The 25,427-nt window shown below is 40.2% G+C and overlaps 1 protein-coding gene across 3 annotated transcripts in view; it reads left to right on the forward strand.

Annotated features, from left to right (window-relative positions):
• The first annotated feature begins 358 nt into the window (after positions 1-358).
• Positions 359-25,427, forward strand: part of CDCA7L (cell division cycle associated 7 like) — a 52,319-nt gene continuing 27,250 nt past the window's right edge. For 2 of the 3 annotated variants that reach the window (XM_032759629.2, XM_032759636.2), the window contains exon 1: positions 360-581. In XM_032759629.2, coding sequence (XP_032615520.1) covers positions 558-581 — 24 coding nt within the window. In that variant the 5' untranslated portion in view covers positions 360-557. Of the gene's footprint in view, positions 582-25,427 lie in introns of all 3 variants that reach the window. The other variant, XM_058446551.1, reaches the window with a different exon arrangement.

A 25,427-nucleotide genomic window follows, 5' to 3' on the forward strand; every position in this document is an offset into this window, starting at 1 on the left:
CCCTGCCCCTTTACCACAAAAAAAACAAAACAAGCCCCAAAGCCGCCCTACAATATTTTCCTGGATCAGAGACAGGGGTTGCAACAGAAGCTCGCACCCCAGGGCATGACCTGGAATAAACCCTGCCAAGTATCCAGCGCGCGTGCCAGCTGGAAGCTGCGCCGGGACAGCCCCCTCATTTCTCCCGCGCTAAACCCCGCCGGACGGCTCCACTCCCTCCCTCCGCTGCGGGGGGGAGCCCGGCGCCCTAACACTGGTAATTGCTCTTGCCGCGCCCAACTGCAAGCCCCTCTTCCGCCGCCTGCGAAGAGAAGGTCAGTGGCCGCGAAGTTGGAACGTGATCGGAGCCACGAGGCCCAGTGAGGCGGCAGCGAGCGGGCAGCGCAACGCGCTCCCCCTGTCCCGGGTGCCGAGTGCGCCCCTCCCGGGGCCCGCCTGTGCTCCGGGCGGAGCGCGCTAGCTGCTCGGGCGCGGGGCGTTCTTGGTGCGCCGGTCCGTGGTGAGTCTGGGCTCCCGTGGCCGCGTGCTGGGAGGAGACTGGAGCCCGGTTAGGAAGAATGGAGTTGGCTACTCGCTACCAGGTGAGGGTCCGGCCGCCCGCCGCCGTCCGGACGCACCCACAGTTTGACTTCCCTTTGCCACCCGGTCCTGCTGGCCTTGGGCTGGGAACGTGGCCCTTGGCTGCGGCACTGGGGATCTGGCGCGCCCAGCCGGGTGAGTGCCGGAGTGGGCGCGCCCTGCAGGTGTGCGCAGTGGGTCACGTTTGTGCCACGCGGACCGCAGAGGCCGGTCGCCCCAGCACACAACCGCGCTCAGCCTGGCGCTCTGCTCAGTCTCGGGTGGCTGCCAGGGGTGCAGGCGGGGAGCTCGCGGGGCGCAGCGCCTGCGTTTGTAGCCCTCGTGAGACGGGGGAGGGGCTTTTTTTGTGCACTCCCCACACTTTCTCCGGGACTTAGCACAGAGATCAGGAAGCTTAAGAAAGTTGTAATTTTTTTTTTTAACAGTCGATCGTCAGACCAGTCTAACTTGGATAATGGAGTTTAAAAAGAATAACTTTAGTGTTTATTCTAGAACTTTTGTAAACGTTTTCAAGGAATTAGTAACCATTTGGGGGAAATGGTAACGTCATTGGGCCGAGTTAAACAAGCTGCAAGATCCCAAATCATATGCACAGCACGACCCCAATTATGCGTTAAGGGCCTAACTAGTCTTTAAAACTCATTAGCAAACGCTTGAGTAAGTTCCCCCAAACGTTTCAGTGAGTAGTGGAAATGTGAACGTGACTTCAGTTTTCTCTTTTTACTTCTTAAAAGAGCTTTTCTCTACGTTATCGTAATGGAGATACATGTTTACTTAGAAGTAAGCAATAAAAACATTTTTCAAAAGAACTAAAAATACACCCTTTAAAAAGGGAAACAAGCAGCCACGCCTCTGCATGTGGGAGCACAGAGATGCTTTGTGCGAGGATTGTTTTTTTTTTTTTTTTCCCACTTGTTTTTGTGAGAGTCGCGAGACTCACTGCTTCCACCTTGCCTCCGGCTGGTGTTTACTTTCCTCCACCTGCGTGCCTGGCCCGGGAGAAGGGGAGGCGGGACCGCCAGCGTTGGAAGGCGCAGAGTGCCGGGTTCCCGAGCCCAAGCCGCTGTCACCTGCCCGAGTCTGGCGGCAAAGACCGAGCCACTAACGGTAGCTTTGGCCTTCTGAAGCCTTCCTGAAAATGGTTGTTTGAGAAAAATCTGTTGATGTTTCTGAGAATATTTTAAAAATGCCTCCTGTGAGATAAACTATTAAAAGCAAGGGAAACAGTAAAGCCTACGGAATGAGACAGGGTTCGATTTTTTATTTTTTTTGCCACTGGCTTTTACCGTGTATTAGCATCCAATTTTTTTTTTTTTTTTTTTGAGACGGAGTTTCGCTCTTGTTGTCCAGGGTGGAGTGTAATGGCGCGATCTCACTGCAACTTCCGCCTCCCGGGTTCAAGCAATTTTCCTGCCTCAGCCTCCCGAGTAGCTGGGATTACAGGCGCCCGCCACCACGCCTGTCTAATTTTTTGCATTTTTTTTTTTTTTTTTTTTAAGTAGAGACAGGGTTTCGCAGTGTTGTCCAGGCTGGTCTTGAACTGCTGACCTCAGGTGATCCACCCGCCTCGGCCTCCCGAAGTGCTGGGATTACAGGCGTGAGCCGCCACTCCCGGCTGGCGTCCTAACCTTCTAGGAGTTTCTGCAGCCACAGGACTAAAAACAAAACCAAACCAAACCCTCTGGATGGAGATTTGAGCTCCTTGTGAGTTTAATCAGAAAATGTATCTGGAGTTTATCACTCCGGAGCTCCTTGTGAATGTAATCAGAAAATGTTTCTGGAATCTACCACTCCTGTTGTTAAACTGGAGAGTTCTTTGCACTTCCACTACTGATATTCATAATTCGTGCTTAGGAAACTCAGAAGTCCCAGAATGTGTAGTTGGAAGTGAACGTTTACTGCCACATAATGAGGCTAATTTTTGGTAGTTCTAAAATGTTAAACTATTTATCATGTAGGGGTTACCCACAAATTATATCCGATCCATTATGCACCAAGTAAGGCAAATTATGTAAGATGATCAGGGTTTTTTTTTTTCTTTTCTGAAGACCTAATTGGCAGTGCAAATCAAGATGTGTGATGATTTTTCCAGTGGAAATGTTGCTGTTCATCGTAATTTCAGTGTGCACAGATTATAGTCTCTGAATTAGTGGAGAGTGGTTCTGTGGGATGGGCAGGTGACTGCAGATAAGAGCACTTAATGAACATTTCAGGCACAGCAAGATGTTAAATTCGTGTGGTTCCACCCTGTCCCCCAGCCTTATGAATAAAGCAATGTGATGAATCACCTGAAGTGGCGTTACTGCACATCGAATGTCGTTCAGCTCTGTGCAGTGGGTTTTAATCTCACACATTGGAGTAAGTATGATTTCTATCGCTTGGAAAGCACAGAGCTAAGTGTTTCAGCAAAGCAGCTTAGGCCTAATGTTATGAGTAAGAAGCAAACAAGGAGACTCATTTACTCTCAACTACTTTCGAGTCTGCTTTCCTGCCATCCCACCAGTGTGTTGGATTTGATGTCATCTGACAGTGATTACGCTTCCCACAAGCTGTAGTCTTGTCGTGCTGACCACTGTGTCTTTGTGCTTTTATATACAATGACAGAAATACCTCGTAAAGGCAAAGGTGTGATCCCTTACTAAGAGCTGTCGACAGCGCAGCTCACTGGAGCTCCAGCTTGCTGTAGCTCCCTAGGAGAGAAACTGGTAGGCACTGAATGTCAGTGTTCTCCTCCTACTCTCTTCTAGCTCCAGAGTACAGGATGGCCCATTTGAGAAGGAAATGATGCTAAATGTTCTTGTAAATAGCCAGGAGCACGCTGTTGGAGGGGTAAAGGGGTATTGTTCTGCTATTGGTCTCTTAGCTACAAAGTGCTCCCATCTGATCCTGTTGTTTAACATGTAATTCCAGAGCCCCAGAAGCTGGTCACAGAGAGGACAATGATTTGCCACTTTAATAGTCTTGTATTTAAAAGGCTCCTTGGTTGTTCTGTCTGTGTTCTGCTGGCTACCCCATCCATAGCAGAGCAGGATTCTTAAAAATCAGGCGAAAACCTCAGAGATCATAATGATTCTGATCAGGTACACAGGCCAGGAAACAATGAGATAATTGTGGCCTAAAACAATTATAAACAGAGTAAATTAATGAAAAAGAACATCATTGGAATAGAATAAGCCAGGCATATTACATTTAAACTGCTCTTGAGAGTTTTCCTTTACTCAAAGTTATGATTTAGAATATTTACCTCCAGTATACAGTTTTGTTTTAGAAAAGACTCGGCTTTATTCACCAAAGTAGAATAGATATGGGCTACTTGAAGTAGGTAGGGATAGAGATAAGAAAGTACTACTGGGGCCATTTTGTTCTTTTTGTTTATGAAAAGCAGTGCTTTCTGTAGTTTTTTTGAAATAGGACCATTCAGAGTCATATTTGGTAAATATCACCAAAGTTAACACTCAGAAAAATGTATCTTCCATAGTAGTAAATGCTAGCACCCTGTATGCAGCACAGAAATAAACTGTGGAGTCTCACAGTGCAAGGGCCCTTAGCTTTAGTTCAAATGAATAGTCGATGTTTCCTGCCTGTTTTCCTTCATGATCATCAGCTGAGGATAGAGGGCTTGCTGACTGAGTTAGTACACTGATCAGATATTCAATTGAGCACCTGTTATGTGCTAGGCATTGGCAGGGTGGAAGAACAAAGACACAGAAAACACTCCTCTTTCCCCACACTCTCTACCAGAAGGCCATGCTTGAACTCCCTTCCTCTTCTGCTTTTGCCAAAGCTCAGCTGGCTCCTGCTCTGTGCCATGGGGACCTGAGGGACCTTGCGTTTGGAGAGTAGAGGGAGACCTTAAGAGCCATCCTTCTTTGCCCCCAAGGAATGGAAACTATCACTTCCTTTTAAAAGTCATGCTGTGCTAGGTACTTACAAGTTATCAGATTTAATCCCCACTGTAGTTCTGTGAAGTAGGTTGTGTTATCTGCATTTTAAAGATAAGGCTAAATTGACTAATTTGCTCAGGGCAATTTGTAAGGAAGGTTACTCAGCCAGGATTCTGTCCCCCAGAGCCTCTGCCTGGCCCTTGCTGCTGGAATCATGGGGCCTTGGCGAGTCAGGAAACTTGCCCTGTTCCCTCCTCCCTTTAACTAGAAGGGCTGGAGTGTTAACAAGCAGCTAGTCTGGTTCTTTTTTAGGAACTCACCAGATTATGCTTTATACTGCCTGTAAAAGTCAGTTTGGGAATGTGACTAAGATCCACCAAGCTTTTACATAGGAATGACTTTTACGTGAAATTTGCATTGTACAAACAATAACATGTTACTGTAAGCTGCACTGAACCACTTCTCTGCTTCCCCTACTCTCCGTGCCCCATTTTCTGCAGAGTTTCCACGTAGTGTTTGCCTGTAGCACAATCGTCATCTTTGTCTAACCTTTACAGTATGATTGCTGTTGGAATCTGCTTTCCTTAGCACTGTCAGCATTACTTTTCCTAGTAGCTTAGAGGTCTTTACAGTTTTCATTTTTAGTGACTGTCTAGTGTTTCTAGATGTGTATTTTATGTATTTTCGGTTGAAGAAAAATTTTTTTCTTTATTAGAGGAACTTTGTGGTAAATATCTCAGGGTGGTATAGTGTATATCTTACGACTTGTGTTGGAGTCTGCACTCTTCTTAATAACTCTTTATAATGTATTTAATATCTCATAAGGGGAATGCGCCTGATTTGCAATGGTTAGGAGCCTCTGACACATTGTTTTCCTAGGGCATTTCCCCTTTTGTTGCGCTGTATTAGCTGAGAGAAAGCAGTTTTTGCTGAGGTTAGAACCAAGCTTATGATAATTGGACTGAAAGAATGTTGTCTCCTTGAACTTAGAGCATCTCATAGAATGTTCTAGTTGAGGGGAAAGTGGAGAGTAGTCCCAGAGATCTGTTCTTTACATCCGGTCTGCCTAGAAAACCAAGAAAACCTATAAATGTGTCAGTGGACATTTAGTGGAAGTGACTGCGGATTAGGGCTATGGGGAATTTGTGCAAGTTGGTCTCATTGACTTGGCGGAAGGCAGGGACACCCCATCCAGAGCGTCAACATTCATGCTTCCACCCGTGCATCTACAGCAGGTTCTCCAGGGTGACTGCATCCTGCAGCTATGTAGGGTACTGCTCCTGGAAGTCTTCCCAACCATTGCCCCCACTGCTGGCTCAGGTGCTCACCCTGGGAACTTCTGGAGTACCTGGGCTGACTTTCCTGATCACATTTATCATACCACACTGGAATTGTTTAAAGATTGTTTCTCTTACCCTACCACTTACGACTCAGTTTTTATCAGCTCTCTTAGCATGGTGTCTGGCGTATATTTGATGCTTAGGAGACGACGTCCAGCATGTATTAGATGCTTAATAAATATCCATTGAATGGATGGAAGGACAAAGTAGTACTGTTACTAATATACTCTTAATTAACATTTATATAGCATCTTCTACTTTTCAGAGCACTTTGCAGGCATAGTTTGGAAGTCATCAGGGCTGGTTCTTTTCCTTCCAAGTAAGTGGTGAAGGGTTGCACTTTCCTGGCCCTGAAGCAGTCAAGGCTATTTGACTTGCTTTGGCCAGTGGAATATGAGAAGTACTATGTGTCACTTCTAAGTGAATTATTTAAATGCCAGCATACCACTTACTGTATTCATTCCCTCTGCCACTGCATCTGTCAGCATTCTGCAGAGTGGTAGGTCTATCAGCCCAGGTTCTGGTTGTGAGGACAGTGTGGAATAGAGCCTTGGGCTGGCCTGTAATGGAAATGTAATGTGAACAAAACGGAAGCCTTTTTTTTTTTTTTTTTTTTTTTTTTTTTGGTTTTAAGCCATTGATTGAGATTTAGGGTTGTTTGCTACTGCATTATAGCTTGTCATATCCTAACAGACGAGGATGCTCATATTTCAGTTTTGGATTCATTCACTCTGTGGTTGTCATTCTGAGTGATTGGGGTCATGGTAGTCGTGGTAACAAACGTGGGTGGGTTTCTTTTTGATTGTTAGAGTGATGAGGGTGAGGGGAATGCCCCTGGTAAGTGGTTTGGAGTTCAGGGATGTTAAGTACCATATGGCAGGCAGGAGAGTCCTACAGGATGAAGCAGTTGTTCTGTCCAAAACGTCAGTTGCACCTTGTTGGGAAACACTGAGAACAGACTTGTCCAATTTGATAATCTTTTACTTAGACTCCAGAGAAATCTTAACATTGGCTTCACATGTTCTATCTGCTGACCTCCCTGGAGGAGGAAATTACTTCACACTTCCCAAGTGATTTGGTTCACTTCACTCCCAGGATCTGTGCCAAAATTCCAGTTCATTAGGTACTCATCTGCTGAATAGCTCTTCTAAGACCTCTGTAAATACATATCTAAAATGACTTCCCATTTATTTGTTCTCTTTTAAACATAACATTGACTACCTCGTGGGGCTTTTTATTGTGGTAAGATACACATAATAAAAGGTACTATTTTTAACCTTTCAGTGTTAATAAGTATAGTCACAATGTTGTGCTGCCATCACTGATCTCTCATGAGCTTTTTCATCATTTTAAACGGAAACTCTCTACCTACTAAACAATTACCCCTATGACCTCTTCCTCCAGCCCCTGGTTACTTCTATTTTAGTTTCTGTCTCTGAGGATATGACTATCCTAGGTATCTCATATAAGTGGAATCATATGGTATTTGTCCTTTTGTCACTGGCTCATTTCACTTAACATTGTTATTAAAGTTTATCCATGTTATAGTATGTATCAGAATTTTTTTTCAATTATTTCTTTTTTGAGACAGGGTCTCACTCTGTTGCCCAGGCTGGAGTGCAGTGGTGCTATCGTGGCTCACTGCAGCCTTGACCTCCTGGGCTCAAGTGATCCTCCCACTGCAACCTCTTGCGTAGTTGAGACTACAGGTGTGTACTACCCTGCTTCGCTGATTTTTCTTTTTAAAATTTCTTGTAGAGATGGAGTCTCTCTGTGTTGCCCAGGTTGGTCTTGAACTCCTGGGCTCAAGCAGTCCTCCTGTCTTGGCCTCCCAAAGTGCCGAGATTAGAGGCATAAGACACTGTGCCTGACCTCATTTCTTTTAAAGTCTGAATAATACTCTATTATATGTACATACCATCTTTATTTGCTCATCTATTTATGTTGTCGGTTGTTTCCACGTTTTGGCTATTATAAATAGCAATGAATAAACATTGGTATACAAATATCTGCTTGAGTCCCTGCTTTCAATTGTTCTGGGTGTGTGTTCCTAAAAGTAGAATTGCTGGGTTATATGATAATACTAAATTCAATTTTTTCAGAAACCACTATACTGTTTGGCACAGTGGCTATGTCATTTTATATCATCACAAGCAGTGCACAAGGATTCCAATTTCTTCACATCTTTGCCAGCCCTAGTTCTTTTCTATTTTTTTATAGCCATTCTAATATGCATAAAGTGGTATCTCATCCTGGTTTTGTTTTGCATTTCCCCAAAGATTAGTGATGTTAAGAATTTTTTTCTTGTGCCCATTGGTCATCTGTACATCTTCTTTGAAGAAATGTTAATTCAAGTCCTTTACCCATTTCTTAACTGGGTTTTTGTAGTTGTTAAGTGAATTATTTATATATCTTGGATATTAATCCCTTATTAGATATTATTTGCAAATATTTTCTCCCATTCTATAGGTTGCCTTTTCACTGTCTTGATAGTGCCCTTTGCACAAAAGTTTTTAATTTTGAGGTCTAGTTTATTTATTTTTCTTTTGTTGCCATATCCAAGAAATTATTGCCAAATTCGGTGTCATGAAACTTTTCCCCTGTATTTTCTTCCATAAGTTTTAGCTCTTATATTTAGATCTTTGATCCATCTTGAGTTAGTTTTTATAGATGGCTTAAGGTAAGGGTCCAACCTAATTGTTTTGCATGTGGATATATCCAGTTTTCCCAGCACTGTTTGTTGAAAATACTGTTCTTTGCCATTATTCTTGGCATCCTTGTTGAAAATTAGTTAACTGTATATGCAAGGGTTTGTATCTGGGCTCTTTATTCACTTCCATTGATATATATGTCTGCCTTTATGCCAAGACCACACTGTTTTGATTACTATAGCTTTGTAGTAAGTATTGAAGTCAGGAAATGTGAGTCCTCTAACACCGTTCTTTTTTTTTCTTTTGTAATGGATGGAGTCTCATTCTGTCGCCTAGGCTAGGGTGCAGCCGTGCGATCTCAGCTCCCTGCAACCTCTGCCTCCTGTGTTCAAGCAATTCTCCTGCTTCAGCCTCCCGAGTAGCTGGGACTACAGGCACATGCTGCCATGCCTGGCTAATTTTTTTTTGTATTTTAGTAGAGACGGGGTTTCACCATGTTGCCCAGGGTGGTCTCAAACTCCTGAGTTCAGGCAGTCTGCCCACCTCAGCCTCCCAGAAGTGCTAGGATTACAGGTGTGAGCCACTGCGCCTGGCCTGTTCTTCTTTTTTAAGATTGTTTTGGCTATTTAGGGTCCTTTGAGATTCCACATTAATTTTAGGATGGACTTTTGTTTTTACAAAAGAAGTCACTGAGAGTTTGAGAAGGAATGCATTGAGTCTGTACATAGCTTCAGTTAGTATTGTCACCTTATATTAAGCCTTCCAATCCATGAACATGGGATGGTTCTCCATTTCCTTGTCTTCCTTGATTTTTTCGGGGATGTAGTTTTCAGCGTACAAGGCTTTTTTCGCCTTTTTTGTTAAACTTATTTCTAAGTACTTTATTATTTTGATGCCATTGTAAATGGAATCGTTTTCTTAATTTTCTTTTCATAATTGTTCATTGTTAGTGTGTAGAAGCATAGTTGATTTTTGTGTTGATTTTGTGTCCTGCAATGTCTAATTGTTAGCTCTAACTACTTTTTGTGTAATCTCTAGTGTTCTCTACATATATAATCATGTCTCTTATAGCAGAGATAAATTTTGCTTCTTACTTTCCAATTTGGATGCATTATTTATTTTTCTTGCCTGATTGGTCTGGCTAGAGCTCCCAATACTGCGCTGAATAGAAGTGATAAAAACAGGCATATTTGTCTAGCTCCTGATCTTAGGGGAAAAGCTTTCAATCTTCCATTCATCGAGTATCATGTTAGTTGCGGGTTTTTCATATATAGCCTTACGTTGGTGAGTTTAAGTTTCCTTCTGTTTTTTTTTTTTCTGATGACGGAACGGTGTTGAATTTTGTCAGATGTTTTTCTGCATCAGTTGAGATGATCTTTGCTTTTCCCCTTTATTCTGTTCATATGGTGTACTACATTAATTGATTTTTATATGTTTGAACCATTTTGCATTCCTGGAATAAATGCCACTTGGTGATCTTGTATAATCCTTTTGCTACACTGCCGAATTTGTTTTACCTGCATTTTGTTGAGGATTCTTGTATCAGTATTCGTAAGAGATATTGCTGTATAGTTTTCTAGTATCTTTCTCTGGCTTTGGTATCAGGATAATGCTGGTCACATAGAATGAGTTTCAAGTGTTCCTCCTTCTTCAGGTTTTTGGAAGACTTTGAGAAAAACTGGTGTTCATTCTTCTTTAAATGTTTGGTAGAATTTACCCATGAAGCCATCTCGTCCTGGGGTTTACTTTGTTGGGAGGTTTTTGATTACTACTTAAAATACTTATTTCAAATATATTCAGATCTTCTATTTCTTCATAATTTAATCTAGCTAGGTTGTTTCTAGGATTTATCCATTATATCTAGATAATCCAATTTGTTGGCATACGTTGTTTATAGTACTCTTAAAATCCTACTTATTTATTTATTTTGAGACGGAGTCTTGCTCTGTCGCCCAGGCCGGAGTGCAGTGGCACAGTCTTGGCTCACTGCAACCTCCGCCTCCCAGGTTCAAGCAATTCTCTGTTTCAGCCTCCGAAGTAGCTGGGATTACAGGTGCCCGCCACCAAGCCTGGCTAATTTTTTTGTATTTTTAGTAGAGATGGGGTTTCACCATCTTGGCCAGGCTGGTCTTGAACTCCTGACCTTGTGATCCACCCACCTCTGCCTCTCAAAGTGTTGGGATTACAGGCATGAGCCACTGTGCCTGGCCAGTCCTTTTTATTTATGTAAAATTGGTAGTAATGCCCAATTTCATTACTAACGTTAGTAATTTGAGTTTTCTCTGTATATTTTCTAATCATGTAGCTTAAGATTTGCCAATTTGTTAATTTTTTTTTTTTCAGAGAATAAACTTTTGGCTTCATTGATTTTTCTCTATTCTTATTCTATTATCTATTTTATTCATATCTGTTTTAATCTTTGTTTCCTTCCTCTTGCTAACTTTGAGTTTGGTGTGCTATACATTTCCTATTTCCCTAATGTGTACAGTTTGTTTTTTGGTTGGAGAGCTTCATTTTTGTGTTTACAGCTATAAATTTACCTCTTAGCAGTGCCTTTTGCTGCATCCCATATATTTTGGTAAATTTTGTTTTCATTTACATTTGTTTCAAAGTATTTTCTAATTTCCCTTGTGATGTCTTCTTTGACCCATGGTTGTTTAGGAATATGTTATTTAATTTCCACATATTTGCGAATTTTTCATTTTTCCTTCTGTTACTGATTTCTAGTTTCACTCTATTGTAACAAAGGATAGTATTATTTCAGTCATTTAAAAATGTGTTCACACTTGTTTTGTGGCCTAACATATAGTGTGTCCTGGAAAATTTTCTATATGTACTTGATAAAAGTGTTTATTCTGTTGTTGGGTTGAGTGTTCTCTATTAGTTTTAGTTGGTTTATAGTGTTGCTCAAGTCTTCTGTTTCCTTATTGCTCTGTCTTGTTCTGTTCACTGTTGAAAGTGGGGTGTTGAAGTTTCCATCTGTTGTTGCAGAACAGTGTATTTCTTCATACAGTTCTGTCAGTGTTTGCTTCATATATTTGGGAGCTTTGATGTTTGGTGTGTATATATTTATAATTGTTCTATCTTCTAGTGAATTGGCTCTTTTATCAATCTATAATGTCTTTGTCTTTCAAAACAGTTTTTGACTATTTTGTCTCATATTAGTATAGCCACTCCATCTCTCTTTTGGTTATTATTTGCATTGAGTATCTTTTTCTATCCTTTTACTTTTAACCTATTGGTGTCTTTAGATCTAAAGTGAGTCTGTTGTAGACAGTGTAGAGTTGTATCCTATTTTTAAAAAATCCTTCCTGCCAATCAATTTCTTTTGATTTGGAGTTTAACACATTTAAATTTAAAGTAATTACTGGTGGGGAATTACTTAATCTTGTGATTTAAAAAATAGGTTTTCTGTATATCCTATGGCTTTTTTGTCCCTCATTTCCTCTGTTATTGCCTTCCTTTGAGTTTAGTTGATTGCTTGGTAGTGGCACATTTTGACTCTTCTCATTTCCTTTTCTTCTTAGATACTTTCTGTGTTACCATGGAGATTACATATAACATTCTAAAGTTATAGCAATCTGATTTGAATGATACCAATTTCACTTCAGCGACATACAAAAATTCTACTCCTATGTAGCTCTGTCTTTTTCCATCATTTTATGTAATTGAGATCAGGAATTACATCTTTATGTGTTGTGTATCCACGAACAGATTCATAAGTATTTTTAATCCTTTAGAAAATAACAAGTAGAGTTATAAGCCAAATTTACAATAATACTCTAGTTTTTATATTTGTCCCTGTATTTACCTTTACCTGAGAACTTTGTATTTTTGTATGGCTTTGACAAAGTTACAGTGTAGTGACTTTCATGTCAATGTGAAGTACCCCTTTCAGCATTTTCTGTTGCAAATGCCAGTAGTAATGAATTCCCTTGGCTTTTGTTTATTTGGGAATGTCTTAATTTTTATCTCATTTTTGAAGGGCAGTGTTTTTTTTTAATCAGATAGAGAATTCTTGTTTGATGGTTTTTTCCCTTCTGCATTTTAAATATATTATAAATGTATCATCCTACTGCTTTCTGGCCTTTAAGGTTTCTGTGATAAAACAGCTGATAATTTTTTTTTTTCTTTTTTTTTATGCTTTAAGTTCTGGGATACATGTGTAGAACATGCAGGTTTGTTACATAGGTATACCTGTGCCATGGTGGTTTGCTGCACCCATCAACCCGTCATCTACATTAGGTATTTCTCCTGATGTTATCCCTTCTCTAGTCCCCCACCCCCGACAGGCCCTGGTGTGTGATGTTCCTCTCCCCGTGTCCATGTATTCTCATTGTTCAACTGCTACCTATGAGTAAGAATATGTGGTGTTTGGTTTTCTGTTCTTGTGTTAGTTTGCTGATAATTTAGCTGGTTTCCCGCTTCATCCATGTCCCTGCAAAGGACATGAACACATCCTTTTTTGTGGCTGCATAGAATTCCATGGTGTATATGTGCCACATTTTCCTTATCTAGTCTATCATTGATGGGCATTTGGGTTGGTTCCAAGTCTTTGCTATTGTGAACAGTGCCACAATAAACCTACATGTGCTTGTGTCTTTATAGTAGAATGATTTATAATCCTTTGGGTATAAACCCAGTAATGGATTGCTGGGTTAAATGGTATTTCTGGTTCTAGATCCTTGAGGAATCGCCACACTGTCTTCCACAATGGTTGAACTAATTTACACTCCCACCAACAGTGTAAAAGCATTCCTATTTCTCCACATCCTCTCTAGCATCTGTTGTTTCCTGACTTTTTAATGTTTGCCATTCTAACTGGCATGAGATGGTATCTCATTGTGGTTTTGATTTGCATTTCTTTAATGACCAGTGATGATGAGCTTTTTTTCATATGTTTGTTGGCAGCATAAATGTCTTCTTTTGAGAAGTGTCTGTTCATATCTTTCACCCACCTTTTGATGAAGTTGTTCTTTTTTTCTTATAAATTTGTTTAATTTCTTTGTAGATTCTGGATATTAGCCCTTTGTCAGATGGGTAGATTACAAAAATTTTCTCCCATTCTGTAGGTTGCCTGTTCACTCTGATGATAGTTTCTTTCGCTATGCAGAAGCTCTTTAGTTTAATTAGATCCCATTTGTCAATTCTGGCTTTTGTTGCCATTGCTTTTGCTATTTTAGTCATGAAGTCCTTGCCCACGCCTATGTCCTGAATGGTATTACCTAGGTTTTTTTCTAGGGCTTTTTATGGTTTTAGGTTTTACATTTAAATCTTTAATCCATATTGAGTTAATTTTTGTATAAGGTGTAAGGAAGGGGTCCAGTTTCAGTTTTCTGCGTATGGCTAGCCAGTTTTCCCAACACCGTTTATTAAATAGGGAATCCTTTCCCTACTGCTTGTTTTTGTCAGATTTGTCAAAGATCAGATGGCTGTAGATGTGTGGTGTTATTTCTGAGGCCTCTGTTCTGTTCCATTGGTCTATATATCTGTTTTGGTACCAGTACCATGCTGTTTTGGTTACTGTAGCCTTGTAGTATAGATTGAAATCAGGTAGCGTGATGCCTCTAGCTTTGTTCTTTTTGCTTAGGATTGTCTTGGCTATACAGGCTCATTTTTGGTTCCACATGAAATTTAAAGTAGATTTTTGTAATTCTGTGAAGGAAGTCAGTGGTATCTTGATGGGGATAGCACTGAATCTATAAATTACTTTGGGCAGTATGGCCATTTTCATGATACTGATTCTTCCTATCCATGAGCATGGAATATTTTTCCATTTGTTTGTTTCCTCTCTTATTTCCTTGAGCAGTGGTTTGTAGTTTCCTTAAAGAGATCCTTCACTTTCCTTGTAAGTAGTATTCCTAGGTATTTTATTCTCTTTGTAGCAATTGTAAATGAGAGTTCACTCATGATTTTGCTATTATCGGTGTATAGGAATGCTTGTGATTTTTGCACATTGATTTTGTATCCAGAGACTTTGCTGAAGTTGCTTATCAGCTTGAGTTTTGGGGCTAAGATGATGGGGTTTTCTAAATATACAGTCATGTCATCTGCAGACAGAGATAGTTGGACTTCCTCTCTTCCTATTCGAATACTTTTTATTTCTTTCTCTTGCCAGGTTGCCCTGGCAATGGAAAATGGAAAAATATTCCATGCTCACAGATAGGAAGAATCACAATGTTGAATAGGAGTGGTGAGAGAGAGCATCCTTGTCTTGTGCTGCTTTTCAAAGGGAATGCTTCCAGCTTTTGCCCATTCAGTATGATATTGGCTGTGGGTTTGTCATAAATAGTTGTTATTATTTTGAGATCTGTTCCATCAATACCTAGTTTATTGAGAGTTTTTAGCATGAAGTGGTGTTGAATTTTGTTGAAGGCCTTTTCTGCATATATTGAGATAATCATGTGGTTTTTGTCATTGGTTCTGTTTATGTGATGGATTATGTTTATTGATTTGCATATATTGAACCAGCCTTGCATCCCAGGGATGAAGCCAACTTGATCCTGATGGATAAGCTTTTTGATGTGCTGCTGGATTTGGTTTGCCAGTATTTTATTGTCGATGTGAAAATCCTCGTTCATCAGGGATATTGGCCTGAAATGTTCTTTTTTTGTTGTGTCTCTGCCAGGTTTTGGTATCAGGATAATGCTGGCCTCATAAAATGAGTTAGGGGAGGATTCCCTCTTTTTCTGTTGTTTGGAATAGTTTTAGAAGGAATGATACCAGCTCCTCTTTGTACCTCTGGTAGAATTCGGCTGTAAATCTGTCTGGTCCTGGACTCTTTTGGTTGGCAGGCCATTAATTACTGCCCCAATTTCAGAACTTGTTATTGGTCTCCAGGGATTTGACTTCTTCCTGGTTTAGACTTGGGAGGGTGTATGTGTCCAGAAATTTAACCATTTCTTCTAGATTTTCTAGTTTATTTGTGTAGAGCTGTTTATAGTATTCTCTGATGGTAGTTTGTATTTCTGTGGGATCAGTGGTGATACTCCCTTTATCATTTTTTATTGTGTCTATTTGATTCTTTCTTTTCTCCTTTGTCTGGCTAGCGGTCTATTTTGTTGATCTTTTCAAAAAACCAACTCCTAGATTCACTGATTTTTTTAAAGGGTTTTTCATGTCCCTCTCTCCTTCAGTTCTACTGTGATCTTCGTTATTTCTTGTCTTCTGCTAGCTTTTGAATTTGATGGCTCTTGCATCCCTAGTTCTTTTTTTTTTTTTTTTTTTTTTTTTTGAGACAGTCTTGCACTGTCACCGGGGCTGGAGTGCAGTGGTGCAATCTTGGCTCACTGCAACCTCTGCCTCCCAGGTTCAAGCGATTCTTCTTGCCTCAGCCTCCCAAGTGGCTGGGATTACAGGCACCCGCCACCACGCCCAGCTAATTTTTTTGTATTTTTAGTAGAGACTGGGTTTCACTATGTTGGCCAGGCTGGTCTTGAACTCCTGACCTCGTGATCTGCCCACCTCGGCCTCCCAAAGTGCTGGGATTACAGGTGAGAGCCACCGCGCCTGGCCACTCTCTAGTTCTTTTAATTGTGATGTTAGGGTGTCGATTTTAGATCTTTCCTGCTTTCTCTTGTGGGCATTTAGTGCTATAAATTTCACTCTAAACACTGCTTTCGCTGTGTCCCAGAGATTCTGGTATGTTGTCTTTGTTCTCATTGGTTTCAAAGAACTTATTTATTTCTGTCTTGATTTCGTTAGTTACCCCATAGTCATTCAGGAGCAGGTTGTTCAGTTTCAACGTAGTTGTGTGGTTTTGAGTGAGTTTCTTCATTCTGAGTTCCAATTTGATTGCACTGTGGTCTGAGAGACTGTTATGATTTCCGTTCTTTTGCATTTGCTGAGGAGTGTTTTACTTCCAGTTATGTGGTCAATTTTAGAATAAGTCTGATATGGTGCTGAGAAGAATGTATATTCTGTTGATTTGGGGTGGAGAGTTCTGTAGATGTCTATTAGGTCTGCTTGGTCCAGAGCTGAGTTCAAGTCCTGAATATCCTTGTTAATTTGCTGTCTCTTTGATCTACTAGTGACAGTGGGGTGTTAAAGTCTCCTACTGTTATTGTGTGGGAGTCTAAGTCTCTTTGTAGGTCTCTAAGAACTTGCTTTATGCATCTGTGTGCTCCTGTATTGGGTGCATATATATTTAGGATAGTTAGCTGCTCTTGTTGGATTGATCCCTTTACCATTATGTAATGCCCTTCTTTGTTTTGATCTTCATTGGTTTAAAGTCTGTTTTATTAGAGACTAGGATTGCAATCCCTGCTTTTTTTTTTTTGCTTTCCATTTGCTGGGTAAATATTCCTCCATCCTTTTATTTTGAGCCTATTTGTGTCTTTGGGTGTGAGATGGGTCTCCTGAATACAGCACACTGATGGGTCTTGACTCTTTATCCAATTTGCCAGTCTGTGTCTTTTAATTGGGGCATTTAGTCCATTTACACTTAAGATTAATATTGTTATGTGTGAATTTGATCCTGTTATTATGATGCTAGCTGGTTATTTTGCCCGTTAGTTGATGCAGTTTCTTCATAGTGTCAATGGTGTTTATAATTTGGTATGTTTTTGCTGATACCAGTGGCTGATACCAGTTTTTCCTTCCCATGTTTAGCACTTCGTTCAGGAGCTCTTATAAGGCAGGCCTGGTGGTGACAAAATCTCTCAGCATTTGCTTGTCTGTAAAGGATTTTTACTTCTCCTTCGCTTATGAAGCTTAGTTTGGCTGGATATGAAATTCTGGGTTGAAAATTCTTTTCATTAAGAATGTTGAATATTGACCCCCACCCTCTTCTGGCTTGTAGGGTTTCTGCTGAGAGATCCGCTGTTAAGTCTGATGGGCTTCCCTTTGTGGGTAGCCTGACCTTTCTCTCTGGCTGCCCTTAACCTTTTTTCCTTCATTTCAACCTTGCTGAATCTGATGATTATGTGTCTTGGCGTTGCTCTTCTCGAGGAGTATCTTTGTGGTGTTCTCTGTATTTTCTGAGTTTGAATGTTGGCCTGTCTTGCTAGGTTGGGGAAGTTCTCCCGGATAATATCTTGCAGAGTGTTTTCCAATTTGGTTCCATTCTCCTTGTCACTTTCAGGTACACCAGTCAAACGTAGGTTTGGTCTTTTCACATAGTCCCATATTTCTTGGCGGCTTTTTTTGTTCCTTTTTCACTCATCTTCTCTTCATGCTTTATTTCATTAAGTTGATCTTTAGTCTCTGATATCCTTTCTTCCACTTGATCGATTTGGCTATTGATACTTGTGTGTGCTTCATGAAGTTTTCGTACTGTGTTTCTCAGCACCATCAGGTCATTTATGTTCTTCTTTAACCTGGTTATTCTCGTTAGCAATTCCTCTAACCTTTTTTCAAGGTTCTTAGCTTCCTTGTATTGGGTTAGAACATGCTCCTTTAGCTCGGAGGAATTTATTACCCACCTTCTGAAGCATACTTCTGTCAGTTCATCAAACTCATTCTCCATCCAGTTTTGTTCCCTTGCTGGTAAGGAGTTGTGATCCTTTGGAGGAGAAGAGGCATTCTGGTTTTTGGAATTTTCAGCCTTTTTGCGCTGGTTTTTCCTCATCTTCGTGGATTTATCTACCTTTGGTCTTTGATGTTGGTGACCTTCGGATGGGGATTCCGAGTGGAAGTCCTTTTTGTTGATGTTGATGCTATTCCTTTCTGTTTGTTAGTTTTCCTTCTAACAGTCAGGCCCCTCTGCTGCAGGTCTGCTGGAGTTAGTTTGCTGGAGGCCCACTCCAGACCATTTGCGAGGTTGCAGAACAGCAAAGGATTGCTGCCTATTTCTTCCTCTGGAAGCTTCATCCCAGAGGGGCACCCATCAGATGCCAGCCGGATTGCTCCTGTATGAGGTGTCTGTTGACCCCTGCTGGGAAGTGTCTCCCAGTCAGGAGGCATGGAGTCAGGGACCCACTTGAGAAGGCAAGTCTGTCCCTTAGCAGAGTTTGAACTCTGTGCTGGGAGATCCGCTGCCCTCTTTAGAGCTGGCAGGCAGGGATGTTTTAAGTCTGCTTAAGCTGTGCCCACAGCCACGCCTTTCCCCGGGTGCTCTGTCCCAGGGAGATGGGGGTTTTATCTATAAGCCCCTGACTGGGGCTGAACAGCTGATAGTCTTATTGAGCGTCACTTGTATGTGACAAGTAGCTTTTTTCTTACTACTTTCAAGATTGTCTTTAGGCTTTTAATATTTGATTATATGGTGTCTTTGAAAGGACCTCTTCCGGCTTGTCCTACTTGGAATTCCTTGAGCTTCTGGGATGTATTCCAATTCATGCCTTTCAGCCAGTTTGGGGAGTTTTTGCCCACTGTCGTATCAAATAATCTTTGTCTCTTTTTCTCTCTGTTTTCTGAGTCTCCCATCATTCCTATATTGGTGTGCCTAAAGAAGTAGTTTAGGCTCTTTTCACTCTTCTGTGTTCTTTTTAACTTTTTCTCCTCTAATTTTTTTCTCCTCTGACTCAGTATTTTCAAATGCTTTATCTTCAAATTTGCTGATTTGCCTGCCTCCTCAAATCTGTTTTTAAACCACTCTAGTGAAGTTTTCAACTTGCTCATTCTATTTTTTCAGCTCCATAATTTCTGTTGGAGTCCTCCTTCATTTCTCTTTGTTGATAGGCTCATTTTGCTCGTTTTCCTGATTCACGTTAGTTCTTTGTGCCTTTTGTTCTTTCAGCATAGGATAGTTTTCTTTGTCTCGTAAGTCCAGTGTCTGTCTAGTAAGTCCAGTGTTTTCCTCTGGGAAAGTTTCTGTCAATTTATTTTGCTTCTTTGAATGGGCCAGGTTTTTCTTCTTTCTTATATGTCTTTGTTCTTTTGTTGAGAATTAAATATTTGAGAAAGTGGCCACCTCTTCCAGTCTTTGCAGACTGACTCTGTGCTAGGGAAATCTTTAAAAGATTGGCTGGGTATGTTCTGACCCTGAAAACTGAAGATCATCTTAGATCTTTTCTGAACATACTGTCTTGCCTGGACCTGTGTGTGGCCTTTTTCAATTCCCCATGGCTTCTATTCAATGTCTTTATTATTATTGTTATTAATTGTGAGCCAGGGTCTTGCTCTGTCACCCAGGCTAAAGTGCAGTGCCTTGATCACAGCTCACTGCAGCCTCAAACTCCCAGGCTCAAGAGCTCCTTTTGCCTCAGCCTCCCAAGTAGCAGGGACTACAGGCATGTAGGGGACAATTACCATCATGCCTAGGTAATTAAAAAAAAAATTTTTTTTTGAGATGGGGTCTTGCTATATTGCCCAGGGTGGTCTAGAACTGAGCTTAAGTGATCCTCCTGTCTCAGCCTTCCAACATGCTTGGATTACAGGCATGAGCCACTGTATCTAGCCGGTATTGCCTATTTTTGGTTTGCAGTTCTTTAATGACCACTGATATGTGTATTTTTATGTACTTGTTTGTCATTTGTATATCTTCCTTGGAGAAAGGTCTGTTCAAATTCTTCACCTATTTTTTGATTGGTTGTTTGCCTTTTTCTTGAGTTGTAAGAAATCTTTATATATTCTAGATAGTAGATCCTTATTAGATACATGATTTGTAGCTAGTTCTCCCATTCTGTAGATTTTCTTTTCACTTTCTTACTGTCCTTTGATGCACAACAGCTTTTAATTTTGATGAAGTCCAATTTATTATTTTCCTCGAATTGTTGCTTGTACTCTTGGTGTTAACATGAGTTTGTATTTTTTTATTACCTGCTGAATACTAATTAATATATTGTTATAGAAAAACAGATTGTTTTCTTATTTAGATGCTTGGAAATGTTTTTAATGTAAGGACATTAACAAGCTACATGCCTTTGAGTAAGTCTAACTGTGGTTGCCCTAATTCTATTTTATTTTTATTTCATAGAGAGATAGGGTCTCGCTTTGTTGCCCAGGCTGAACTTGAACTCCTGGACTCAAGCTATCCTGCCTAGGCCATCTAAGTAGCTGGGACTACAGGTGTGTGCCTCTGTGCCTGGCCGTCACTCCATTATATGAAGCACAAACTGATGGATGAGATCCCATCATAATCTGATGATCTTTTTTTTTTTCTTTCATTGTTTGTGATAGGGTCTTCCTCTGTTACAGTGGCAGGATCATAGCTAACAGCAGCCTTGAACTCCTGGGCTCAATCAATCCTCCCTCCTCAGCCTCCCAAGTAGCTGGGACTACAGACACATGCCACTATGCCTGGCTAATATTTTATGTTTTGTAGAGTTGGAGTCTTGCTGTGTTGCCCAGGCTAGTATTGAACTCCTAGGCTCAAGTGATCCTCCTGCCTTGGTCTCCCACAGCACTGGGATTGCAGGCATGAGCCACCACACTTGGCCTAATAATCGTTGATTTTATGATTCTCTTAACTGCTAATAGTAATTCACATACTCCTTCACCCTGAGTTTAGCTACATTTTCCTGGCAGTCTTGAAATTGCACTGTATATAATTTTTTAAAAATTAACTGCCCTATTTTAGATGTGTATGATGATACTTAGTTTCTGAAGCCTTGGGTTCAGTGTCCTCATACCAGTTCTGTATAGAAGTGTTTGTCTCCTCACACCTTCCCCATCATTGAGCATGTCCTTAAAAACGGAAGCAAAATGTTGCTAAATTGCTAGATGAAAAGAATACTTGTTTTACAATGAGAGCTCATGGACACAGGAAGGGGAACATCACACTCCGGGGACTGTTGTGGGGTGGGGGGAGGAGGGAGGGACAGCATTAGGAGATATACCTAATGCTAAATGACGAGTTAATGGGTGCAGCAAAACAACATGGCACCTGGATACATATGTAACAAACCTGCACATTGTGAACATATACCCTAAAACCTAAAGTATAATTAAAAAAAAAAAAAAAGAGTGAAAAGACAATATCAAAAATGGAAGAAAATATTTGCAAACTATCCAACAGCGGATTACTATCCAGGTTATATAAGGTGCTCAAGCAACTCAACAGCAAAAAATAAATAATCCAATTGAAAGATGGGCAAACGATCTGAACAGGTGTTTCTCAACACACACACACATGCACATCAACATCACTAATCATCAGGGAAATGTAAATCAAAACCACAGTGGAGTATCATCTCCAGATAGAATGGCTGTTATCAAAAATAGAAATATTAGCAAATGCTGGTGGGGATATGGAGAAGGGGAACTCTTCTACACTCATATATAGAAGTTAAAACAGTGATTTCACAGTGGTAAACAGTAGAATAGAGGATACTAGAAGCTGAGAAGGGTGAGGGAAGGGGACATAGGGAGAGATTTGTTAAACGATACAAAATTATAGCTAGAAAGGAAAAATAAATTCTGGCATTCTATGTCAATGTGGGATGACTATAGTTAACAATAATATAGAGTTTCAAATAGCTAAAAGGAGGATATTGAATGCTCCCAACAAAAAGAAATGATGAAAGTTTGAGATAATGGATATGCTAATTATCCTGCTCTGATCAGTATATATAATATGTATGGAAACATCACTATGTACCCCATCAATATGTGCAATTGTTATATGTTCATTAAAAAAATATGTTCATTAAAAAATAAAATTAAAAAAAAGAATACTTGTTTTACTTTCCATTCTTTTCATTACTAGGTAGGGTGAGGACTTTTGAAGTGTTTTTAGCCTCTTTTGTTTTCCCTAGTGAGTTTTCTTTGTTTTGCCATTTTGTCTGTGTGGCCATGGTATATATTTCATTTTGTATGAGGTTTTTAGCAATTTTAATAATTTGTCATATTTTTGTCAGATCTTTGCCCTACTTTTTTTGTTTGTTTTTGTTTCTGAATTTTCTTCTTTCAAGTAAGAAGCTTTAAGCTGTTACATGGTCAGTGATCTACTTTTCCATTTTGGTCTCCTTTACGTGGTTGGTGAAAGTCCTCCCCATTCAGAGGTCAGATGCATGTGTGTGTTAATTTAATTCTCTTTTGTGCTTGTTTACCATTTAACTCGTCGACCATCTGATTTATTTGTTTTCTTTTTATTGAGTTTTGAGAATTCTTTATATTTTCTGGGTGCAAATCAGAGACAGCATTTGCAGATATTTTCTCCCAGTGTGTGGCTTTCCTTTTCATTCTCTTAATGGCGTTTTCTGAAGAGCAGAAGTTCTTAATCTTGATTGTTTAATTTACACATTTTAAAGATCTGTATTGTGTTGTATCTGGTGTTGTATCTTAAGAATTCTTTGCCTAACTTAAGGTCACAAAGATTTTCTCCTCTTCTAAAAGTTTTATAGTTTTGTATTCAAGTTTGTGATCCGTTTTGAGTTCTTGTGATTGGTGCATGGTATGTACTTTTCTTATGGGCCAACCAATTTAATTGTAAAAGATTCAAAGAAATGATTTTGCATAAGAAAATAACAGAGTTCTCACCCTTCGTGGTGTGTTAAAGAGGAAGGAATGCTCTCTGTGTAGAAGATCTCTTTTCATAGATGCAAGATAGTACACCTTGCAAATTCGGCTGTCGTTGCTATCAAAATTGCTTTCAAAACACTTAATAAGGAAAATGCAATAGTGTGCATACATATCTTTTGTCTGCTTTTTAAATCTTAAAATAGAGCTTGCTTCTAGGTGAAATGTACACTGAATATTCTTGGAGTATATCAACTTGTATCAGTTGGCCTAAAAAGTAAATCTTATTTTCTTTCTCTTCAAAAACTGATACTGATAAATGTGTTCCTTCTGGGTAGGAGGTTGTATTTTTTAATCCAGGAAGGATGAATTTAGAGATCATTGAGATATGGAAAAGCTTTAATTTAAAAAATATTATACTTAATTTCACAATATAAAGTTTTAAATTAACAATACTTCACATTAAAATATTTTCAAAGGTAAATACTTGATTGAAAACCAACTGACAGCTTGACGATCTTTTTATAGCTTATTAGTTTTTTAAATTGAATTTTAATGGAGACTCAGGCTGACAAAGGTCAAAATGGTATGGAGACCTCCAAAGCACTGCTTTGTATGCCTGAAAGGCACCTACTCAACGAGAAGCCAGCAGCAACTCAGCAGGGTTTATTTTTATTAGTATAGCTTAGCTGGGATAGAACAAAGCTGGATTTCAGCCAAGTGTGGTTCTGCAAACAGCTCTGTCCTCCAGACTATCAGTTAACTTCTGGGCTTACAGGCTCAGATACCTGGTTGGACAGACACTAAAGCCGAAGCCTTGGCACCTACGATGATGTATCTGAACCTCCCTTCGGTGAGAGAGTTGGGTTCTCAAGCCACATGCCCCTAAAGTGATGGTACCATTAAAACTAGGCTAAGGTCTGGACTTGTTCTGTCAGTTTGGAAGATTTCATTCACTTAAGGAAAGAAAAATTCCCCTCCGTCCTGGTTTTTCTTTTTTTTTCTTTTTTCTTTCTTTCTTTTTTCTTTTTTTTTTTTTTTCTTTTAGAGACAGGGTCTCACTGACACCCTGACTGCAGTGTAGTGGTGTGATCATAGCTCACTGCATGCAGCCTCTAACTCGTGGGCTCAACCGATCGTCCCATTTTAGCTTCATGAGTAGCTGGGACTACAGGCACACGCCACCACAACCCAGCTAATTTTTGTATCTTTTTTGGTAGAGACGGGGTCTCACCATGTTGCCTAGGCTGGTCTCAAACCCCTGGGCTCAAGTGATCTTCCTGCCTCGGCCTCCCAGAATGCTGGGATTACAGGTATGAACCACCATGCCTGGCTTGTCTTTCTTAATTTGTTTTTTTCGTTGAATTCTTTTTAAATTGTGCTAAGATACGTATAACATGAAATCTACCATCTTAGCCATTTTAAAATGTATGGTTCAGTAGTGTTAAGCATATTTAAATTCCAGAACTCTTTTCATCTTGGAAACCTGAAACTCTGTATCCATTAAACAGTAACTCCACATTTCTCCCTCCCCTCAGCATCTGGCAAGCACCATTCTGCTGTCTCCAGGGATTCAACCACTCTAGATACCTGTTATAAGTAGAATCATACAGTTCTTGGTTTTATGGAGACTGGGTTATTATCATTTAGCATAAAGTCTTCAAAGTTCATCCATGTTGTGGCCTGTGTCATATTTTTCTTCCTTTTTAATGTTGAATAATATTCAATTATATGTATGTATCGCATTTTGTTTATCCATTTATCCATTGATGGGTACTTGGATTGCTTCCACCTTTTGGCTCTTGTGAATACTGCTGCCATGAATAAGGGAAAGGATATAAAGTTTTTCTTAATCTTCTTTAACACTTTGATGCCCTCTACTACTACTACTAGGCACTAGTAGATATATTAATACTGTTGGTAATATTTGGAATTCTGGCATTTACAGTTTCCTTGGTGTTCCACAAAGCCCTATGAGTTCCACTGTGCATGTTCCCTGAACAAGTTTGAGATCCAGTCTGTAGATAGGAAGTTTCTTACCAACACACAGATTCTCAGGTTCTCTGCGAATGTTGGAGGTCAGGCACACTAGACCCCTGTTCCTGCAGGGCAGTGATCAGCTGGAGTGGAGGAGTGGCCTCCCTTCCCTGATATATGTGTTCAGCCTACCAGTCAGCACCATCCCATATTGTCCTACAGCTGACCTACTGCCCTGTTACCCACTTGCTTGGCCCCAAAGCCTGTTGAGTTTGCATAAACTATTTCAGAGAAAAGCTCTCAGGTAATCTGTATGGCTTATAAGGGAAACCTGCAGTCCTTTCTGAAAGGGGAGCTGTGAATATGACTGCTTTGTAGATAGATGTCCTAGGATTCTGGGTGAAAATTCTTAATTCCCCTCATGTAGGAATATCACAGAGTGTACCTTTTTGACTTAGTATTTCCCTAGTAAACTACACCTTTCTTAAGAAAATGGCTACAAAGTCAGATGCATGTAAATGCTTTCAGCAAGGGTTTATTGATCATCTGCTTTAGGCTGGGCTCTATGTTAGGTGCCTGGGGATTCCATTCTAGTACCTGTGTTCTCATGGTGTTGAATCCTGGTCCCCCACATGACTTTTGATGATATTCACACT

Source organism: Hylobates moloch, unplaced genomic scaffold (genome assembly GCF_009828535.3).
Source record: "Hylobates moloch isolate HMO894 unplaced genomic scaffold, HMol_V3 SCAFFOLD_1, whole genome shotgun sequence".
In the NCBI taxonomy this organism is placed as follows: domain Eukaryota; kingdom Metazoa; phylum Chordata; class Mammalia; order Primates; family Hylobatidae; genus Hylobates; species Hylobates moloch.